Below are 22,725 nucleotides of genomic sequence, written 5' to 3'. Positions count from 1 at the left end.
TTATGAACATGTGGGTGACTCTTGGTAAATTCTAGAGATCTAATTAAGCTATGATAGACAGAAAGGCTATATGCAGCTCCAGTTAATTAGAATGTAAACAGGCATAATCGCATACACAGGAGGAGGAGTAGACATCACTAGTATGATTTAAAGAGGAGAAGAGTGCCAGGAATAGCACTTTTGTTTCTAAAAAATTGCCTTGATTTTTCTACTGTTTGCAATGACCAGAACTTTGAAGGTGTTAAGTATCTTGGAGGCAGACACAATTACCAGATTGCCCTAGTTAGTTTCAAGGAGGTTACATTAAGACTGTTACACTGTTCTTGCCCTGCTGAAGTCAAGGTGTGTACTAGAACTAGCCTGTCATTCACAATCATCCCCTCTACTACCACGGGAATCTTGTAATGAACAGCTAATCTCTTGCTTCCATCCTAGTTCTTGATCCAGATATCCCAGGATTGAGTGATACGATCATTCACTAGGAATTTAATGAGCATCTGTTATGTGTTAAGAATCATGCCAAGAACTGGGAATATACAAAATTGACCTACTACTCACCCCTATGGAATTTAGGGTCAAACGGAAGAAAAGGAGAACCACCACAGAATACTCCGTGTTTTGAAGGAAGACCTGATTTAGGTAAGACAAGTGTTACGTCTTCTTTGAAATGACATATTCATTTGAATGAGGAGAAGATGACCAGACAGAAAAGTAGCAAAAAGCACACGAGGCTAAGGGAACAGTGTGTACCAACGTCCTGGGGCAGAATGAGCTTTATCCATGTGAAGACCTGAAAGTAACCCAGAGAGGTGCCAAGTATCAGTTATCCATTCAAGGAGTTTAGGCCCTGGGGCCCCCTACCTTTTGCCAAGTCCCTCGTGGGGGTCCTTGATTTGGTCAGCTCTGTGGACCAAATGTGTTACAGCAGCCGCCAGCGGAGTGGCCTGTTGTCTCATTCTGTTGTTCCTTCTTCCTAAACCTGGGCCCTGCCATTAGGAATTTTGAAGGCAATCTCAACAAGGTGGGACATAGGCATACCCAAAGTCCCTTCCACCTTTTGTACTTTCCTTTGTATGTTAGAGGCACTGATAAAAGTCATGTTAACCATCTTTAAATTCTCTGGGGCCTCAGAGACTATCTGTATATGCCTATAGGCTTTAAAGATCCTTTCTAGAAACTCCAAAGGATCTTCACTCAGTTTGTTTCCTTCCTGTGCTTTATTAAGGTGGCTTTGTTTTGGCCCCGTTTGGGCCCGTCTCCAGCACCACTTCCCAAACAGGACCCACTGTGGGTTCTGCTGCCCTTGCAGCAGCCTCTATTGGGCTGCCAGGGATTCTGAATGAGGCCCACCTGCCTCCTCCCCAGCTTTACCCAGCACCTTCTATGCTCTTCTGAAGTGAGGAGTATGGGTAATAAACCTTGAACATCAGCTCAGGTTGGGCTGTGGGCTGCAAATTTTTTTTCGATTCTCCTTGGGTCATCTCTGTATGTTGACATCTTAAGGGAACAGTACATATTCCCATTATTTATTCCAATTAAATAAATCTGAAGTTGAAAAAGGAGAATGGACTGGGACCAACCCCCCTGGCTGCCCAGTTTCAGCATTCGCACCCCTAGTGGGGACTAGTCCTAAAACAGGGGACCCCGACCCCACGAACCACGACTGGTACTGATCTGTGGCCAGAGAGGAACCAGGCCGCACAGCAGGAGGTGAGCGGCGGGAGAAACTAAAACCATTCCCCAACTCTACCCCACCCAGGAAAAACTGTCTTCCACACAACTGGTCCCCTGTGCCAAAAAGGTTGGGGATCGCTGGCTTGAAAGATATTGCCGCACCTTACAAGATCAAAAAATGAAGTCTCAAGCTTTTAACCCAGGAACGGTAACATTTCATATTGCCTGCCCACATCCCGCCAGGTGGGCCTCCACCCATGACCCGTGGGTCCCAGATCCCACACAGAACGTGGGCAGGTGTGTTTCTTTAACAAGGTTACCCAAAAGTCATCTTCCAAACCCTCAATCTCCTCCAAACCACTGTTTCACCGCAACAGGATACTAAGTGCGGAGGCCTGGCGGCCCCTCCCTGGGTCAGCCGCAGGGACCGTTCCTGCCGCAAATGGACCCGGCTACCTCTTGGACTCAGCGCACAGGCTCTCAGCCGCTCAGCCCCCGGGAGAGGCCAAAGAACCAACGGGCAAAATCCTGTTTGGACTTACCTCCTGGTTGACCCACCAAATTTGTTACTGGGCCAGGTTCATTTTTCGGGAGGCAGAGCAAGCCAAAACGCTGAATCAGCGAGGCTCGCAGCAAGGACAGTTACTTGCAAGGTGAGGAAATGGGAGAACAAGCCTCAAATCAAAGCCCCAGAAGACAAGAGGGTGGAGTATTCAGGGGATGACCAATGAAGAAGCAGAGGGGAGCTGGCTGAGGCGAGAGGGGGCGTGGGGGAAAGGTGATTGGGAAAAGGTGCAAGGCTCATGGTCCTGCACAGGCGTAGCTAATCTCCAAGCCTCTCCATGTTCAAAAGGTCACCCAGCGGACACCAACAGGTGCCCAGCCAGAGGGTCGATGGTGCTACCCTGTCCTAACCAGTTCAGCCTGAACTAGACAGAGCTGAGAGTCCAACATCCTTGAAAATAACTCAGGCAAACATCTTGTTTATGCTACACGCCTCTTAGAAGACAAGTAGTCATAAGACATACAAGTCTTAAAACAACCTTGATTAGTGAAGGCAAGTGAAATGGGTTTGACTAATCAATGTATTTGGTTTCAGATAAAACCAGGGGGAAAAAAGAGCAAGGAAATGTGAGGATAAAAGCATGTAAAAACATTTTCAAATATTATCTTTAACACACCATGTGTATACTCAAGAAACATTTATTAATCAATGGTTGCATGATCACTCATTTATGTCCAAAATTTGACATCCCAGGCTTCCCAGGTGGCTCAGTGGTAAAGAATCCGCCTGCCAATGCAAGAGCCACAGGAGATACTGATTTGATCTCTGGGTTGGGAAGATTCCCTGGAGTAGGAAATGGCAACCCACTGAAGTATTCTTGCCTGGAGAATTCCATGGACAAAGGTGTTCTGGCAGGCTAAAATCCATGGGAGTGCAAAAGAGTCAGACACGACTTAGCAACTCAACAACAATCCATACTTCATCTTGTAATCGAGGTGTCTAGAAAACCATTTTATTAGTTAAAATGTTGCTTGATTAGCGTGAATTTCTTTTTAAAGGTGAATAGTGTATTCTCGGGTGACTCAGATGGTAAAGAATCTGCCTGCAATGAAGGAGACCCAAGTTCAATCCCTGGGTCAGGAAGATCCCCTAGAGAAAGGAATGGCCACCCACTCCGGCATTCTTGCCTGGAGAATTCCATGGACAGAGGAGCCTGGTGGGCTACTGTCCATGGGGTTGCAAAGAGTCAGACACGACTGAGCAATTATTACTTTCACTTTCATAACTGAATAGCCATGGGAAAAACCTGCTGCACAGTCCTGATCCCATGGATAAGATGACTTCTCTGTTGTGAACTCAACTCTATTTCCTTTACTTGTGGATTTTCTTCTCTAACCCAGTGTTTTTCATTCAGAACAATGCGAGACATTCACTAAACCTTTCTCACTGAGGCCAGAACATACTCTGCTTGTCTGAATTTTTCTTTCTGTATATGTGATATTATCAATTAAAGTATTGTAAGGTCCTCTGTCATTGGACTAGTCTGTCTTTTAATATAACCAGAAAATTATAAAGGCCCTTACCACATCCAACCTCAATTATAGTGGAAGCCATAATATTGATATAACAGATAAGAGAAGATTAGATTATTTTATCCCTAGATACTGCAACCTGGGTAGATACTGCTGTCAGGCAGGTAATGATAGTTACATGAGTTCTGAAAGACTGTAAATTCAATCCTATTATAAATTCATCTATATTTGTGTAAGCTTAGGTAACTTAAGCTCCCCAAGGCTTGGTTTACTCATCTATAAAATGGAAATAATTTAGTGACTATCTATACTGTGGTGGTTAATTTTATGTATCAGTTTGACTGAGCCACTGGAGCCCCAGATATTTGGTCAAACATTATTGTGGGTATATCTGTGAGGGTGTTCTTGGATGAGATTACATGAGATTCAACAGACTGAGTAAAAACATGGATTGCCCTCCCTAACATAGGTGGCCCTCATCCAATTAATGGAAAACTGAATAGAATAAAAAGGCTGACCTTCCTTTAAAAAGGGAACTCTGCCTGCCTGTTTGAGCTAAGACATCTGTCTTTTCCTGACTTCAGTCTCATACTGAAACATCAGCTCTCCTTGGATATCGAGGCTGCCAGCTTTTACACTGGAATTCACATTGTTAACTCTTGTGGTTCTCAGGCCTTCAGACTTGGACTACAATTACACCATCAGCTCTTCTGGGTCTCCAGACTGCAGGTTGTGGACTTGGAGACTTCTCAGCCTCTGTAACCACAAGAGCCAATGCCTTAAAAAAAAAAAATTCTGTATTTATCATATGGTTCTATTTCTCTTGAGAACTCTGACTGAGATTTTTGTACAGACAGTGTTTCTAAAAAAACAAACAAAAAAACAGAATTTTAAGATTGAGTTTTTTTGAATTGGCTCTGGTGTTTCTTGAATTGGCTCTTTAATCTGATTAGATTTAAATATGATAATTATTCTATTTTGAGTAATAAGGAGAACACTGATAGTCTATGGCATGACTTGGCAATGAAGACAGGAAAAAAAAAAGGCACCCCTGAATACTTCTCATCAACCTCTTATAAGAATGAAAAGGCTGGGTAAATTTGTATATGATACTTTAGAACATTTTTGGCAAACTGATAAATATAAGATTAGCTTGTTGCTCTTAGTGTTACTGGACAAAGTAGGGAAAGAAGATGAACTCAGGAATTTAAATTCCCAACTTGTATGCCCTACAGATGATCTGAAAGCTTCTATGTGTGCTCTGAAAAAGATCCTTCTCTCCTATAATCACAGGACTGAGATTGCTAAAACTCAAACCCAGGATCCTATCCTGTGACCAGCTGAATGACAATGCTAATCCATCTCAGAGCCTCTTGGGATGTCTACTGTTAAAGCTGCTCTGAAGATTCAATTAGATAACTCAAAAAAACCTTGTAGCAAAGTTTCTGGTATACAGTAAAAACTCAATAAGCATTTTGGTCTGTATTTTTTCTATATAGATGGCTTATTTTCAGCTCCCTTCCAATTGGGAAGATGGAGGTGACTCTACTCACCATCAGAGGTTTCACTTCTCCCCACTATTGCATCATCACAAGGAAAATGTAATACAATCTCCTCCAGCAACAATACATGGTCCTTGGGACTTCTCTGGCAGTCCAGTGGTTAAGACTTCACCGTCCAATGCAGGAGGTGTGGGTTAGTTCTATCCCTGGTTGGGCAGCTAAGATTCCACATGCCTTGAGGCCAAAAAACCATAATATAAAGCAGAAGCAATATTGTGACAAATTCGTTAGAGACTTTAAAATTTGTCCACATCAAAAAAAAAAAAAAACTTTAAAAAAGAATAAAACACAATCCATGCCTCTCAGGTTATACATATTATATAATCTTATGAAACTTTAAAAGTCTAATAAATGTCAGACCTCTAATAAATGGCTCAGACCTTGGGTGTTGGCTTTGTCCTCAGACAAACTCCCCTCATGGTCTCAGGATATCATCCACCTTAAGATACAACATCCAAATGGAAAACTTCCCTCCAAATTCCAAAAATGTCTCTTTCAGACAATCTCCATTCTCTTCAGATGTCTCTGACATCTCATTGGCCAGAATTATGCCACATTCTGTGCCTTACACAAATCACTGGATGAGGGAAAAAAGACCACCATGATTGGTCTACGCCAATCACCACTCACCTGTGGGGGATGGAGTAAATCCAGAATCACAGAAGCACCGGGACATATGTGGGTACAATTAAAAAGGAGAAAGGTTATGCAACAAGCATGTAAGCAGCAGAGATTTTTAAACCGATTGAACTTTCTACCAGAAGCAATAGAAATCTGTGAAAACCACATACAAAGGCTGAGAGGAAAATACCTAGTCAAGGTTAAGACACAACAAAGAAACAGTGAAATGGGAAGCCTTAGAGATAAAGAAAATCCAGAGACTAAGAGGCTGCCAGTTTCCAGCATTATAAATTATTTGTGTTCAAGGGCACATAAACCTTTGTCTTTGGGATAGACTGTCCAAACACCCTAGAAAGGGAATGTGATAGGGTGAACGTTACTAGGATTCATATATACAGATGAAAAGTATTCTACAAATGTTTAAACTAGAAATACTTCTGCAGTCAGCCAAAGGACACAAACAAGGAAGGCAAAGCTAAGAGAGTCAAAATGTCTGGACAGGTTAATTGAGGGGTAATCTTTGCCCATTAGATACAGAAAATACTTGAAATGCATCAGAAATGAGAAGAGCACATCTCCCCCAACCAAATTTTCACTTGTTATTGAAATAATTAGGGGAAATAGTGAAAGCAGGCGGGGCAAACTGTGCTGACTGGCAACTGAATAGCCCTCCCTAATAATGGATCTTATTTTTGTTCACAGTTCACTAAATGGACATGGTTTTCAATGGATGGTGGCCCATCGCTGTACCCCTGGGTTAGTCTTGATTGTCTAAGTTAGTATGGTGGTCTCATCTCCCTCACCTGTGATCAATTTAGGCATGAACATGTGATACAGATTCAGCCCCTGGGGTACCAAGCAAAATAAATTAAAATACTAATAATAAGCCCACTCCTAGTCATATCCTGATGGAATTTCAGAACGCTAAAAACAAAGAGAAAATTGTAAGAAATTTTCAGAAAAAGAAGAAAAAAATCCCACAAAGTAGCAAGAATCAGATTTCTCATTGGCAACAATGGATGCCAAAATAAAAAGACTAAAGAGAAAAACAAATATTGTGTAATATCATGTACATGTGGAGTCTAGAAAAATGGTACAGATGAACTTATTTGCAAAGCAGAGAGTCACAGATATAGAGAACCAACTCATGGTTACCAAGCAGGGAAGGAGGAGGGGGATGAATTAGGAGATTGGGATTGACCTTCATACACTACTATGTATAAAATATCAATAGATAACTAATGAGAACCAATTGTATAGCAGAGGGAACTCTACTCAGTGCTCTATGGTGACCTAAATGGGAAGGAAATCTAAAAAAGAAGGGATATATGTGTATATACATGTAACTGATCCACTTTGCTATATAGCAGAAACGAATACAGCATTGTAAAGCAACTACACTCCAATGAAAATTAATTTAAAATAATGATTACTGATTGCAAAAAATTAATCTGAAATTAATGAGGTATATCATGGAGAAAAGATGTATGGCATGCTAAAGTGCTTATCTGTTGGGCAGAAAAATAAATATACCAATTGTATCTTATTTTTTAACTTTTATTATTAAAAATTTGCAAGCATACATTAGAGAAAACAAACCTCAGTATATGCATCATCTAGATATAATAATTTCTCACATTTTCCATATGCCTGAGGTATTTTAAAATGATTCCCAGATATTGTGACTCTTTACCTCTAAATATGTCAATATCCGTCTCTAAAAAGTTATTTTTTTACATAACCCCAATACCATTCTGACACCTAACAAGACAACAATTTCATAGTATTGTTTACTATCTAGTCATATTCATATTTCTCTAGTTACCACTCAAAAATCTTTTTACAGTTATTTTGTTCAAACCCGTCCCACACACAGCATTTGGTTGATATGCCTCTCAAGTCCCTTTTAATTGTGAATAATTCTCCAGCTCACTCCAATGCATAAAGAAAAACAAAATCCTACAAAGTGAAAAATTCCAAAAATTTCCATGCAATTAACTTATGAAAAGAGACCAGGTCAGTTGGTAATTAACTTATGAAGAGATCAGATCATAGAATGATAACAATCTATGGCTGTCTCCTTGTAGTACCATTTATCTTTTTCACTAGCTACCACATTAGTAAGAAGTTTGATCTAAGGACTGGATTTAAAGCTTGACATTAAAACTTCAAGCTTACTAGTGTTGTTAGAAGAGTTCTAAGAAGTGCTGGGCACTCCACATTACATCTCATCATGAAACATGTTATTTCAAGTTGACCATTTTTAGAGACACTAAGTTTGATCAGTGCGTTCCGAGGGTGACAATCTGACCCCTCCAATACAAAGTGAGATTCCCTTTTAAAGAACAAGTTAACTACAGGATGATACTTGGTACTTCTGTAAAAGGACTCTTGGGTTTAAGGGAGGGGCAGGGAGTAAATCACAAACTACTTAGACATTAACAAAATGAGAACATTGTATATCAAAAAGCCAGAAAAACACAAATATGACAGAAAGAATAAACTTATTTCAAAGAAGCAGAAGTTGATGAATCAGGAAAAATTAGATTTGACCCATAAACAACCCAAAAGCTGTTCCAGGAAAAGATCAACAAAATAGACAAATATTTAGCAGGTCGGATTCAAAGTAAAAGGCAAAAGCATGCAAATAAAACGACAGTTGATATGTTAAAAAGAGAGAGAGAGAGAAATGTGTTCCGGAAAATAGAGATGAAATTCTTAGAAAATATAAATGACTAGGTTAGCGCCAAAAAATTTTTTAATTTTAAAACCCAAACTAGTCAAGATGAGAAACTGACCTAGTAGAATTAGATGAATAAGAAAAATTAGTGTGTCAATGAATACAATTCACCATATTAACAGATTGAAGGAGAAAAGCATTATGGAAATGATAATAGCTAACTCTGATACTGAAATCACTATGTGCCAGGCACTCCTGTAATCACTTTAAATATAACTCATTTAGTCACTAAATGCTCCAGAAGCACATAAGGTATTGGAACTTTCCAAATCAAATGTCAAGTTCAACTCAGAACAGTTTAAGCAGAATATGACTTCACAAGGGACCTCAGCGTTCCAGGAAATTCATCTAGATTGGCAATACCCGGGCCCACGGTCTCCCCAGTAGGGATACAAAAGGTTGTTCAATGTTCAAGGGCGTCAAAATTTTGAAGGAGCAACGTACCCTGGTGCATATCAACTAAGATTCAATTTACAAAGATTTACAAAACACATACAATTTTATCAGAAATAGTTCAGATGCATCTGATTTCTTTGATTTTGTCCAATTTCCTTCCAGTTGACTCAAGATGACTGTGAATCTAGAGAAATCAAGAGAGCCCCTTCCCTCACCCATAGCCCTGCCTGATTCTTTTTTTTTTTTTTTTCCCCTGGTCTCCCCACCCCATCATCCCCCTTAGAGTGTGCTTCTGCTCAGAACAAGGTGTTGCCTGAAGAATTTCAGGATCTCTTGCCAGGAGTGCTCCTGGGCTGCGGCGTGGCCCTCAGGGTCGCCGCCCCAGAGCATGGGGAGGAAGAGGCCGCGGCTCCAGGACATATAGCACAGGGGCCCGTAGTGCGGCTCCAGCAGGTGGCCCGCCCCAGGGTAGGCCAGCATCCTTCCGCTGCTTTTCCCGTGCCTCCGCAGCTGGTCCAGCGCCTGCTCAGCGTATTCCTTGCTATTGAAGCATTCGTCAGCCTCGCCTACGACGAAGAGGATTGGGCCCCGGGCCTTTTCAACAGGAAGCACACTATGTTGATTCCGTTCATCTCTGGGGTCGCCCTTGAAGTGGCGGATGCGCACAGCGCCCTCGACGTTGACCTGCATGCGCTCTGGGTACGAGGGGATGGGGGCTATGACCAGATCCTTGTACCTGAGCGGAAATTCATGGATGGCATTGGTCCCATTGATGCAGACAGTGGCTGCCACCTGCTTGAGGTAGCAGGCCATGGCCAGCCCGATCTCTGCACCTTTGCTCACAGATATCACTCCAATTCCCGGCTTTTGGACCTGAAGGACAAAATGAAGGGAACCCATTGAGGGCCATTCTCTGAGAAGGAGCTGGCTTACAGGCCAGTAAGCTGGGATGACAGGGACAGTCAGGAAATGGGGAGTGGGAGTCCTGGCACTAGGGTTTACCAGCTTCTGAGACCAAGAGAGATCATCATCTACTTACACTCCCTAAGCCTTATTGTCTTACGTGGGAGAGGGGGCGGGTCATAATATTACCTACCTTGCACGACTGTTATAAAGATCAAGTAAAACAATAGACACTAAAACTGCTCATCAAAAGCGGAGTTCTATATAAAGCAAAAAGGGTCTAATGTACCAGCAACATTCAAGCAGAGGCAGGTAAACATTCTGAAGAATCAAATTCTTCTCTCCAGCTAGAAAAGGAGGTGTCCTGGGTTCTTTCAACTATTAGGTAAGTGTAATTCCTATTTAAACGGCATTTTACAGCTACAGAGGATTTGCATATTGGTTAACCTAAATGCTAATCCTGGAAGCATTGGAAGGGTAAAGATGAAAGACTCGGATTCTATAAACTGGATTTCAGTACCCAGTCCAATAGGCAAAGCAGGGGTCACAGGAGGGAGTCCTTAATTTTGTGCTGGGCCGAGGGAGCAGTGGGAAGGGAAGAAGTCTGAGAGAAGAACGAGGAAAGGAAGGGCAATCTGGATGAACAATGGCAAATACATAGTAACCCTGTGTATTTACTTTGCTCACAATTGTATCCCAGCACCTTTCTATCATCAGAATCACCTGGGGGGGGGGGGGAGACTTTAAAATCAGAACTTTCTGAGATCCAGTTTTTTTGAGAGCTAATTTAATAGGTCTGAGTGGCCCCAAGAATCTGATACTATAAACTATGGCCAAGGAAATCCAGTGTGCAACCACATCTGGGAACAATCCACGTGGAGTGAAAAAGGAGGGCTGTAGCTGACTGATGCACTGTTGCAGAATAACAGGTGAGCTGTGATGAGGGAATGGACTAGAACATCAGCCAAGAGGGAGAAGAGGCCATAATGTATTGAGAGAGAACCTAAAACACTTTGGCATGGATTGAGGGTATGGGAAAAGGAAGAGGGAAGAAGCCAGATGGGCACAAGTGATGAGGTGTATTAATTGAGCATTTACTATACGCGAGGCCCTCCATAAGTGCTTTACACATGTCATCTCATTCCTTCCAAGAAAATGGAAATTCAGGAAGTTTAAGTCTTGCTCAAGGTTACAACAGTATCAAGGGGCAGAGGTGGAAATTGAACCTCTTCTGCTGAATTTAACCACAAATTGAATTTTGGCAATTGCCCTTTCTCCTCCTAAAGTGTCACAAATAGTTAAATCTTGAAATGAAAAAACAAAAAAATTCAGTTGAAAACATTTTATCTGGGATTTAATTCCTTCTAGGCAATCCTTTAAAAAGAGCCAAAATACGCTTAGAAAAAGTCATACATCTATTTGATTATAATGATGATAACACAAAATGGGAGTACTGGTGATGCTCCAATAGGATACATATTCTGTCTCTTCTTGAGAAGAGTCAAGGCTCTCCCAGGGGAGAAAGATACAATTCGGGGAGCCAGAATGACAATGGTTTGGAGCCAAGACATTGCCCGAAGGCTCTGTCGCTAACTGGCTGTGGAGTTTTGGCATCTTACTCAACTGAGATGGGTAGGCCTTCTCATCTGAAAGATGAGGACCATGTCAAAAGTACTTTCATCTGGTAATTATGAGCATTAAATAAAAGGGTACATATAAAGTATATAGCATAGAGTCTAACAAATAATCACTGAATAAACATTAGGTGATATGATTGTTCTACCACGTCAGGTTGAACTGTTCAGTTTAGTTCAGTCGCTCAGTTGTGTCCGACTCTTTGTGACTCCATGAACTGCAGCACGCCAGGCCTCCCTGTCCATCACTAACTCCCGGAGTCCATCCAAACCCATGTCCATTGAGTCGGTGATGCCATCCAATCATCTCATCCTCTGTCGCCCCCTTCTCCTCCTGCCCTCAATCTTTCCCAGCATCAGGGTCTTTTCAAATGAGTCAGCTCTTCACATCAGGTGGCCAAAGTATTGCAGTTTCAGCTTCAACATCAGTTCTTTCAATGAGCACCCAGGACTGATCTCCTTTAGGATGGACTGGTTGGATCTCCTTGCAGTCCAAGGGACTCTCAAGAGTCTTCTCCAACACCACAGTTCAAAAGCATCAATTCTTCTGCACTCAGCTTTCTTAATAGTTCAACTCTCACATCCATACATGACCACTGGAAAAACCATAGCCTCGACTAGACAGACCTTTGTTGACAAAGTAATGTCTCTGCTTTTTAATATGCTGTCTAGGTTGGTCATAACTTTCCTTCCAAGGACTAAGTGTCATTTAATTTCATGGCTGCAGTCACCATCTGCAGTGATTTTGGAGCCCAGAAAAATAAAGTCAGCCACTGTTTCCCCATCTGTTTCCCATGAAGTGATGGGACCAGAAGCCATGATCTTAGTTTTCTGAATGTTGAGCTTTAAGCCAACTTTTTCACTCTCCTCTTTAACTTTCATCAAGAGACTCCTTAGTTCTTCTTCACTTTCTGCCATAAGGGTGGTGTCATCTGCATATCTGAGGTTATTGATATTTCTCCCGGCAATCTTGATTCCAGCTTGTGCTTCATCCAGCCCAGCGTTTCTCATGATGTACTCTGCATATAAGTTAAACGAGCAGGGTGACAATATACAGCCTTGATGTACTCCCTTTCCTATTTTGAACCAGTCTGTTGTTCCATGTCCAGTTCTAACCTTGGCATACAGATTTCTCAAGAGGCAGGTCAGGTGGTCTGGTATTCCCATCTCTTTCAGAATTGTCTATAGTTTATTGTGATCCATATAGTCAAAGGCTTTGGCGTAGTCAATAAAGCAGAAATAGATGTTTTTCTGGAACTCCCTTGCTTTTTTGATGATCCAGCAGAGGTTAACAATTTGATCTCTGGTTCCTCTGCCTTTTCTAAAACCAGCTTGAACATCTGGAAATTCACAGTTCACGTATAGATGAAGCCTGGCTTGGAGAATTTTGAGCATTACTTTACTAGCATGTGAGATGAGTGCAATTGTGCAGTAGTTTGAGCATTCTTTGGCATTGCCTTTCTTTGGGATTGGAATGAAAACTGACCTTTTCCAGTCCTGTGGCCACTGCTGAGTTTTCCAAATTTGCTGACATATCAAGTGCAGCACTTTCAAGAAATACCTAATATATAAACCTTTTTGAACTAGAAAATGAAGAGGATCATAATATACCCAATATTTATTGTCTTCTCTGTGCCAGTAAGCATTAAGCTGATCCTAATCAACCCAGCAATCCTACAGGGTTGATATTATTATCCCCAATTTTAACTCAAGTGTGCTGTGCCCCAGTCTAAACAAACTGGTAACACAGGCAAAACAGACATTTGTGATAATATATATATATATTTGCTATAATATTGCCAGGTAAAATGAAAAGTATTTTAAGTACCTTGGGATGAGCTAGTAGCAAGTTGGCAGCCTCCTCAAAATATTCCAGGTCCACCTCCTCCAGCTGATTGGGCAGGTCATCATAGGCAAAATATGCTAAAGCCAGCACTGCAAATCCACGGGCAGCCAAAAGACTGGCCCGATATTCAACAAGACCCCCGATGCCCCCTAACAAATCAAGGAGTCCTGGGAATGGGCCTTCCCCTAAGAGCAGCAAAAAGAGAAGAAAATGAGATCAGAAAGAGTATCAGAAGGGCTGAGTAGATAACAACAAAAGTATAAGCTGAGCAGAATGAAACGGCTTGTTACTTTTAAAAGATTGTGGGAAATCCTAGTTCAACAACTGGATGCCCTTTGTTTTTGCTTTTATCCCCACCAACCGTGTTTTCTAGGTCCCCCGAGATGAGTCTCACCTGGAGGCAGGAACAGGGCTGCTCTCACTCGGCCTTCTCGGATAGGCACCCGCTCCAGGTCAGGGCTGGAGAACCAGCGCTGCAGCACCTGGCTGGCCTTGGGCTGAACATTGCCTACCTTGTGTATGTGAACTGAGTCATATAGATCCAGAGTGATCCAGAAGGGTGTGTTCATCACATCCCTCTTAATTAGCCTGGCAAAAGGCCTCTCGGATTGCAGGGACCAGATAAGGCCCATCGGATGGACCCCCATGTAGTGGCCCCCCACGGCAGGATCTCGCTTCAGGTCCAGTTCCCCAGCCTCGTTAGCCCTGTAGAAAGCTCGGGACCGGTATAGATTCCCCTTGTCATCCTTCATGGTCGCTATGAGGGTCACCATCTGCAGTGGGGGCAGGCCTGTCGCTTGGATGTGCACAGGCTCATCCGCCAGGGCACTTGCCGGGGTGACTGTCAGCTGGAACATTGGCAACAGGCAAAGAGACCAAGTGATGTTTCCTGCAGTGGGAGAGAAGACTTTGAGTTGGAGACTTTGGTTCCAAGGAAGAGGCTCAGACAAGGCTTACACTGGCCCAGAAGACTTCTGGAGATTAGTACAAAATACACAGAACATTTGGAGGAGGGAAAAATAAGGTGTGCAGAGCATACTCATTATTCTCATTTTACATATGAGGAAGGTTAAGTGGCGTGCCCAAGTATTGTAAATAATTAATAGTAGAACTGGAAATTCAAGCTAGTCTTAACACTATAGCCTCCTATCTTAGCCATTACAGCACTGAAGGAAATCTTATTTTTGTGGTTTTGAGTAAATTGAGCTTCAGTTCTTCAGCTGAGATCATTCCCAGGTGACCTGTTTCACAGGTGTTTGTTAGGCTGCAAGGGGTAAAGCAAGATTAAGGATTTCCTGGAAGGATCAGTGCTGCTTTTCTTTTCTTTTTTTTTTTTTTTCAGTGCTGCTTTTCAATTCCCATATCTACATAAACAAGAAATATGTTATAGTATTATTTCTTTTTCACTTTTTCAAATTTCCAATCCCTCCCTGCCATTGTAAGACCAACCACCAGCTCTTTTCAGAATTCCCATTATTTGTTCTTTTTCAGGGAAAATAAAATTTCATGATCTGCTTCTATGGCTTTCCAGTGGAGTGGTAAATATCAAATGTTGTTTGTAGCAAAGAGAATGAAATATACATTTGGTCAGCTATTTCATACTCTGCCCTTTTATGAGCAAAATTGGGGTATTCTCCTCCCTCACTCTTTTCCTTCTTTCTTTCTCTCCTTTCTTATATAACTCATTCACAAAGGATTTGAACCTGTTTATAGGTAACAGAGACATAATAAAATAAAAATAGGATCTGGGAACATATGAACTAGAATCAGAAACACTGAATGAATGACAACCAAAGGGAAAAAGGCAACCTGTCAGTCATGTTGTTCTAATTATTCTCATAGAAAGGGTTACCAGTTTATCAACGGAAAGGAAAAAGTGAGGCCTTTCCAATATCTTCCTAAAAGAAATTTCTCACATGAGACTTTGATATAGATATGCATCATTTTCCAACAATATCTTCAGACAAATTGTAGTAATAGGTGTCCCCTCAGAAAGTTTGATCCTCTAAGGGATCCTTGATTTTATTTTATGGAGGAATGCAAAGTGAGGGCTTTAGGCTTTATATTTGTGACCAGAAAAGATTCTGGAGAAAATAAACAGGGTCTGGCAGTGCAGGGGCGGGAGAGGGGTCTTAATGCTCAGTTTTTCACTGTTGAAAGGGGATCTTCAGAGGAAAGAGAGGGTCAAGGAAAAAATGCATTTTGTGCTTCTTTTACGAAAAAGTGATTTCCTGGGAAGTCCCTGGTGGTCCAGTGATTAGAACTCCACTCTCTCAATGCCAAAGGTCTGGGTTCCATCCCTGGTTGGGGAACTAAAATTCCACAAACTTCTCAGCACAGCCAAAAATTTAAAAAGCAAAACAATTTTTAAAAGAAAGTAATTTTCCGCAAAGGACACACTCCCTCGCACCTGTTTCCCCATCAACAACCAGTATTACTGACCATTTGAAAACTCATGATCAATAGAATAATTTGGAATAAATAGAAAGATTGTGAATGTTTTCCTTTAATACCAGCAGAGTTCTACACAGAAGGAGGTTGCATCAATTCAAACCTCCTGGGTCTTTCATTCATCTTAGGGAGACAGGACATGTAATATGAATAAGAACACCCCATATCCTGTGTGACATTTCAGGGCTCCCTTGGTATTTTCTGATCTGGTCCTTCCTATAACTCTTTGTATCTGCTATTTCTTTCTTCCCAAAAAAGAAATCATTAAGAAGGGGTACTTGAGAGCCTTATTCCACACATTCTTCTTCCTTCTCAAAACTTCCGTATAATAGTGACTCACTACAGATTTTATTTTCAAATAGAATTCATTTGAATTACTTAACATAACTACTCTCCTGCATGCATTCTGCGTCTGGTCTCATTCTCCCAGGTGGATTGCAAACTCAAGGGCAGCAACCATGTGTTAAAACTTTAGGAAATCTTACCAATACTCGTGTAGTAAATTATACATTGTACATACTTCAGAGTTATGAAATTCATAATGGGAGCAAGAAAAAAAAAAGCACCAAACAAGTAATGAAGATACTCTACTTATATAGTGCTTTTGTAATGTAAAATATTAGAGTTTCTTTACAAGTCATGGTCTCTCTTTATCTGAGAATTGCCCCCTAAGCCCAGAGATGGACCATCCATCCTATGTTTATACAATGTGACCTCCTTCCTGGGGGTTGTTGCTGACTGGATCAGGACTGGTCACCTGATTCAAGATATGCCTGGAATGTTCCTCCCTTGCCAATCTGGAATGGGGACTCAGAGCTCACCAGTCCCTTTATCAAGATAAAGACTAAAGGTGAAGCAGAGGTAGCAAAGTTGGGTACCAACTTTGGTAGCAGAGTTGACTTGCGTGGCCTCGCCTTTGACATCCTGAAATTTTGCACCCAAGGTGCCCTCTTACCTCACGCTAGTCCTGTCCCTGGACTCTCTGTGTGAGTGTATCCATAAAGTGCAGACACTGCATCCAGATTATCACAGAAAACCAGCCTTAGGGTAGAGTATGGACATTTGAGGAAAGAGAGACAGAGACAGAAATTAGTTTGTTCCTATCCTGAGAAGCCCCTGAAGAAAGAAGGTCTGCAATTACGGAAATAAGCGTCAGAGGAAAGAAAGATGCCAGAAGATAGGTTTCAGAAGATTTCAGTCTTTGAAAGGAATCTTTCTTAGAATTTTGTTTTGGGGTCTCAGGACTTAGCTGACTATGCTTACTGTTTTATCTCCTAGTTTTTTTGGAGCTCCTGTTAAATGTGTAAAGCTATTGATTCTGAATTGTCAGAAATTCCCTGTAATGGTCATAGTATTCTAGGTCTGGATTTTGCCATTTACACCAAGGTATATGCAAGGGATTAGATTATAATGATAGTACCTGTAAGAACAAGAACACATGAAATAGAGAGATAGAGAGAGATCACTCGGTAAGTCAACAATGTGTGCTTGTGAATGGTGTCTCTGGTTTCTTGGCCACACACAGTAGGAAGTAGCCACGTGATCAGCAATCCCACAGTCACTGCCTTTGGAACGTGGGCTAAACAAAGTCGCCTTTCACAGGCTGATGAGGCAGATCTCCGGAAGATGTGGTAGGGATCCAAGGCAAAGTTTGACAGATTTCCTTTGCAGAACTTAGTTGTAAGCCTCTCGGACCTCAGATTAATCAAACCTCTGTGTCATCTGTTCTTTATATAACACTCTCTTATAAATTCAAGAAACAAGAAAAATCCAAGATTTAAATATTGGGTTGGCAAAAAAGTTCATTTGGGTTTTCCTTAATATCTTACAGAAAACCCAGAATGAAAATTTTGGTCCACCCAATACATGCACATGTATACACACACACACACACACACACACACACACACACACTTACAAAAGAAGATTTGGGATTCTCAAATCTGGGGTTCTGAGGAACTCTGAGGTTCTGCAAAATGTCATTAGGGTTTCCACAAGAGCTCTTAATTGGAAAAAAAGAGAAACAGTTTTCTTTTTTCCATTTATTTTTGTTAGTTGGAGGCTAATTACTTTACAAAATATTGTAGTGGTTTTTGCCATACATTGACATGAATCAGCCATGGATTTACATGTGTTTTTGAACTCCAAGTATGAGGTAAAGGACGGGGCTAAGCAGTTCCATTCCTGGTTGTTTAGCCCCATAGGGTACTATGTGAAAGGACCATAGCCAGAGACCATTCTCAGTTTGAGATGCAATTAGCGGGGGCTTGTGAAGGTTAGTGAGCTCAATGTTTAGTGAAGAGGAGGACACTGTGTTGATGAGTGCCTCTCCTCCTTGAATTACCTCCTCCAAACCCCTCTCTGCTCTGTGGACTGAGATAAAGAAGAGAACAAAGTCTATTGGTGTAATATAGAGGGAAATTTGCTGGTAATACAAGTGGTCCTGTTTCACTGGGCATGATCTTTAACAACTAAAAAACGCAGCAGTGACTCCAGGAAAGGGGAAAAGACAAATCGAATATCACAATTATTTGACAAGTAATGGGGCTGGTTATTTTAAGTGGCCTTTGGAATTCAATTCCCCTCATTTCCCTTTTTTCTGTAATAGGAAACAATTACTGAGCACTTACTAAAGGCTTGTCACTGGGTAATAGGAATCTGCATAGTAAAGCCTTTTCACTTTTCAAGACCCTTTTATGTTTATTATTTCTCTTGACCCTCACAAAAAAATCTATGGGAATAAAAAAAAAATTATTATTATCCTTACATTGTAAATTAGAAAATTGAGCTCAGCTAGTTAAATGACTTACCCAAACTTGCCTATGTTGTTAATGGTGAAGTAAGAATTTTAACCAGTGCCATCCTTCCCTACTTACACACCTTACTTATCTTCCCCAAATGAGGATAGACACGTGAAAGCTCATTCTTTCCCGGGCCCCTTCCTCTTGCTTTTCTTTCCTACTTCTTTCTTGATTTTAACTTCATCTCTTCCTTTCCCCAACTCTGAAGACTTATGTTAAATATTAATATACATCCTGGTATACCCTCTTTCTTGATTATACCTTTATCTTTCCTGTTCCTTAATTCTAAAGCCTTTTGGTTAAATATTAATATATACCGTGATGTGGCGGAACTAGTAATGGAACAGTAGAGTTAAACTTTATAGTCCACAAACCCACATATGCAGGAAATGTAAATTTTTTCTATTTTTCTAGATTCAGAGTAATTTCTATTCCTGACCCAGGTATCAAACCCGGGTCTCCAGCATTGCAGGCAGATTCTTTACTGTCTGAACCAGTGCAGGCCCAATGGGTGGTGCTAGTGGTAGAGAACCTGCCTGCCAATGCAGGAGACTCAAAGAGGTGTGGATTCGATCCCTGAGTTAGGAAGATACCCTGGAGTAGGAAATGAAAACCCACTCCAATATTCTTGCCTGGAATATTCCATGGACAGAGGAGCCTGGCAGGCTGTTGTCCATGGGGTTGCAAAGAGTTGGACACGACTGAGTGACTGAGAATGCTTGATGATGAGCTTACTTGATGATGCATTCTTCTAAACCCATTTTACAATGGATGCCAGGGGTTCCAAATTCATATACCTATTGGGGTCAGACAGGTAATATAAGTTTATAGATAAAGACCAGAGGTGAACAAAATATAAGACTGTAGTGAACCTAAGACTACCAGCCCATCTATAGGCACTCAAATGTATTATATTAAAAAAAAAAACACATGCATACGAAACCACCCAACAACCACCAAACAAACAAAAATCAATCCAAGGTGTGGACCAAATGAAACACACCCATTTGTGACTTCTGGAATTCAGGTCATCCATTAGGATATTGCACCATAAAGGCCAAGTAAAGATCTTTGTTTTCTCTTCCTGGTGTACTGTCCTTTTCTGAGGCAAAAAGTATCAACTGGCCTCCCTCTGGAGGAAGAAGGAAAACAAGGTAAAATAGAAATACCAAAATATGAGTGACATATCTCAGAGATAGTGTGAAGATAGAACAGAAGACCAGGTGAATTTTTATGGGCTAATAAGATGCAAAATTCCTCAAAATTCAATGGCACAAAATTTCCAGATTTCCTCACTTCCTTGCAGCAGAAGGCAGGACCCTGTATACTGGTAACTGTCAAAGAAACCAAAAGTAGAAAGCAACCGGAGGGCAAAAAACAAGAACTCAGCTGCCTCACATGTGGTGGTAGAGAGGGACCCCTCAGCAAAATGGAAGCAACCTGATAGGGTCTGAAAGCTGAAACCCACATTGCTAAGCAGGTTTCAGACCCCTCCCCCCGCCCCCGCCCAGAGTCCCAGGGTGAAGGGTGGGGATCAAGCCTGCACTATTCGAGACCTTGACCTGTTAGAGGAACGGCAGTCAAGAACTGGCAGGACATCAACACATCAGAAGCAGGAAGCAAAGAGTAAAAGAGAGCAAAGTTCCCATGGAACTTAAAATTACCATCACTAATCAAGAAACAAAGATTCCATTCCCTTTAGAAGCCTGTGGCTTTTCTTTCTTCACCCCAGCACTTCTTCTTCCTAATAAATCCCTGAAAAATATTCCTTGAGTCAAGAAACATCTCTCCGGTAGTCACATTAGGCTGGATCTTGACTTTTGTAGGCAAGTGTGCATTTTGCCTCCAAAGTAAAAGTGAAAGTGTTAGTTGATCAGTTGTGTCCAGCTCTTTGTGACCTCATGGACTATAGCCCACCAGGCTCCTCTGTCCATGAGATTCTCCAGGCAAGAATAGCAAAGTGGGTTTCCATTCCCCTCTCCAGGGTATCTTTCCAACCCAGAGATTGAACCTGGGTCTTCTGCATTGCAAGCAGATTCTTTACCGTCTGAGCCACCAGGAAAGCCCTTTTGCCTCCAAGATAGTTTCCTAAACAGTCTTCCAGATAGCTTGATGTAGCTAGCATCAATCTGCATTTGAACAATAAACCACCTGGGATAGTAAAACCACCTGCTGGTTTTTCAGAGAACTGAGCTACCCACTGAAGTGAACAAAATACACACAGCAAGACGCAAACAGCCTTCCCGGGTGCCCTGTGGCTGAAATCAAAAAGCAGATCTTTTCTACTTGACTCACCCTGAATTCAGCTGTAGGGAGCAGTCCGGAGCGAGGTGCCTTACTGAGCCAGCGAAGAGCACTAGACATTTGCCTGTTGCTTGCTAATTTAGATCCTTCAAAATACCTCAGCCTACTGGTCAAAGTTGAAACTATCTCCATAGAAACAATCAGCTGACTTTTTTTTTTTTTTTTAAGTTCTCAGGGGCAGGGTTATCAGCACATGCTGCCACCAGCTCTGGGCAAAGACTCAGTTTAGCTGGCGTGCCTTTCAATCCAAGTGTTTCATAGTGGAGTCTTTCATTTCATCACGTAGGTCTGGTTTCTGTGCCTCTTCTCTGAACTTCTCTCAACTCCTAGCTCTCTTCTCCTTTGCTTCAATTCCTTCCCTATCTCCTCCCCTAAGACAGTAGTCTCTTAGGCAGCACGTTTTTGTTGGTTTTGGAGAAGATGAGTCCCAAACATTCATCTTCAGAGTGGTGTGGTTTTCAGACTCATCTGGAGAGTCAGTTATACACAGACTCAGGGCCCTTTACCTGGAGATTCTGACTTGATAGGTTTTGGTTAAGTTTCTGGGATCTGTACTTTTAACAACAGATTCTAAAACATAGGTTCTAAAACAACAGATTCTAAAACAGTTTGCAAACCACTCTCCCAAGGCAGGGCTGAAGCCCTGTCCATGCAAAAATGCCTCCTCAGGACAAGAATCCCTGATATCCGTTCCACTGTTAATCCTATTAGTCAATGTCTATTGTCAAAATGTACAAATGAACCAAACTGCAGACTGCGTCTCCAGGTTGTGAGTTCCCTGAGGGAGGGTACCACATCTTCTCATTTTTGCATCTCTTGCAGCCAGCGAAGTGTAGCTAGCCTCTGGAATCAGAGAACCATGATTGGAACCCTGATTCCTTTACATCTGTCATTGTGATTGACCTCAGACAAATTACTGACCTTTCCTTGGACTTCAGCTTTCTAATTTGTGAAATGTGAATGGTATGATAAAATATATTGAAAGTGAAATGTAAGCCTTGAGGAGAAGGGGTAAATATTGGGAGTCATGAGCAAACTGGAACATCTGGAACAAGAGGAGGCTGTTTTGGCACACAGCTCTTACACTGGATGAGAGGTACCTTGGTAGGATAGCAAAGCTCCCAGCTGAGTGACTAATTCCCAGGACTAGATCCAAGGATGGGGTTTGACTGAGGAGAAACACATAGAAATAGAGTGCTGTTTTTACTTAGACTCCAAGAGAAGCACAGAGACTTCCCCAGTGGTCCAGTGGCTAAGGCTCAGCCCTCCAATGTAAGGTATGCTGGTTTGATCCCTGGTCAGGGAATGACAATCCCACATGCCTTGGAGTATGGTGAAAAATAAATAAATAAATAAGAGAAGCACAAGAAACAGGGCTCCAGTTGTTCTTGTTGTTGTTCAGTCACCAATTCGAATCCGACTCTTTGCAACCCCATGGACTGCCCCATGCCAGGCTCCCCTGTCCTTCACTATCTCCCAGAGTTTGCTCAGATTCATGTCCATTGAGTTGGTAATGCCATCTAACCATCTCATCCTCTGCTGCCCCCAACTACTTTAACCTTCAATCTTTTCCAATATCAGGGTCTTTTCTAAGGAGTCAGCTCTTTGCACTAGGTGGCCAAAGTATTGGAGCTTCAGCATCAGTCCTTCCAATGAATATTCAGGGCTGATTTCCTTTAGGATTGACTGCTTTGATCTCTTTGTAGTCCAAGGGACTCTCAAGGGTCTTCTCCAACACAACAGTTCAAAAGCATCA

At 41.8% G+C, this 22,725-nt stretch overlaps 1 protein-coding gene and 1 long non-coding RNA gene across 4 annotated transcripts in view; both read right to left on the bottom strand.

Annotated features, from left to right (window-relative positions):
- Positions 1 to 2,519, bottom strand: part of LOC122709949 — a 163,980-nt gene extending 161,461 nt beyond the window's left edge. For both annotated transcript variants that reach the window (XR_006345780.1, XR_006345781.1), the window contains exon 1: positions 2,217 to 2,519. This is a non-coding gene — a long non-coding RNA (uncharacterized LOC122709949). The remainder of the gene's footprint in view (positions 1 to 2,216) is intronic.
- A 4,916-nt stretch (positions 2,520 to 7,435) lies between these two features.
- On the bottom strand, positions 7,436 to 21,054 carry LOC122709944 (acyl-coenzyme A amino acid N-acyltransferase 2-like). 2 transcript variants are annotated; one of them, XM_043927329.1, is made up of 4 exons: positions 20,961 to 21,054; positions 13,808 to 14,302; positions 13,396 to 13,598; positions 7,436 to 9,903 (listed from the first exon to the last, which is right to left on the bottom strand). In XM_043927329.1, exons 2-4 carry the CDS (start codon positions 14,268 to 14,270, stop codon positions 9,310 to 9,312), a joined length of 1,260 nt encoding a protein of 419 aa, XP_043783264.1. In that variant the 5' UTR covers positions 14,271 to 14,302; positions 20,961 to 21,054; the 3' UTR covers positions 7,436 to 9,309. The 2 variants fall into 2 exon arrangements, with proteins under 2 accessions (XP_043783264.1, XP_043783265.1); XM_043927330.1 differs by lacking the exon at positions 20,961 to 21,054 and adding an exon at positions 16,820 to 17,294.
- Between the last annotated feature and the right edge of the window lie 1,671 nt (positions 21,055 to 22,725).

Source organism: Cervus elaphus, chromosome 16 (genome assembly GCF_910594005.1).
Source record: "Cervus elaphus chromosome 16, mCerEla1.1, whole genome shotgun sequence".
Taxonomy (NCBI): Eukaryota; Metazoa; Chordata; class Mammalia; order Artiodactyla; family Cervidae; genus Cervus; species Cervus elaphus.
This window is presented reverse-complemented; position numbering and strand designations above follow the sequence as displayed.

Excerpts from the sequence above, each read along its gene's own strand:
- LOC122709944 (XM_043927329.1), bottom strand. The coding sequence starts at position 14,270 with ATGTTCCAGCTGACAGTCACCCCGGCAAGTGCCCTGGCGGATGAGCCT. Across the intron at positions 13,599-13,807 it reads AGCCCTGTTCCTGCCTCCAG|GGGAAGGCCCATTCCCAGGA; the intron begins GTGAGACTCATC and ends TGCTGCTCTTAG. Across the intron at positions 9,904-13,395 it reads TGCTACTAGCTCATCCCAAG|GTCCAAAAGCCGGGAATTGG; the intron begins GTACTTAAAATA and ends TTTGTCCTTCAG.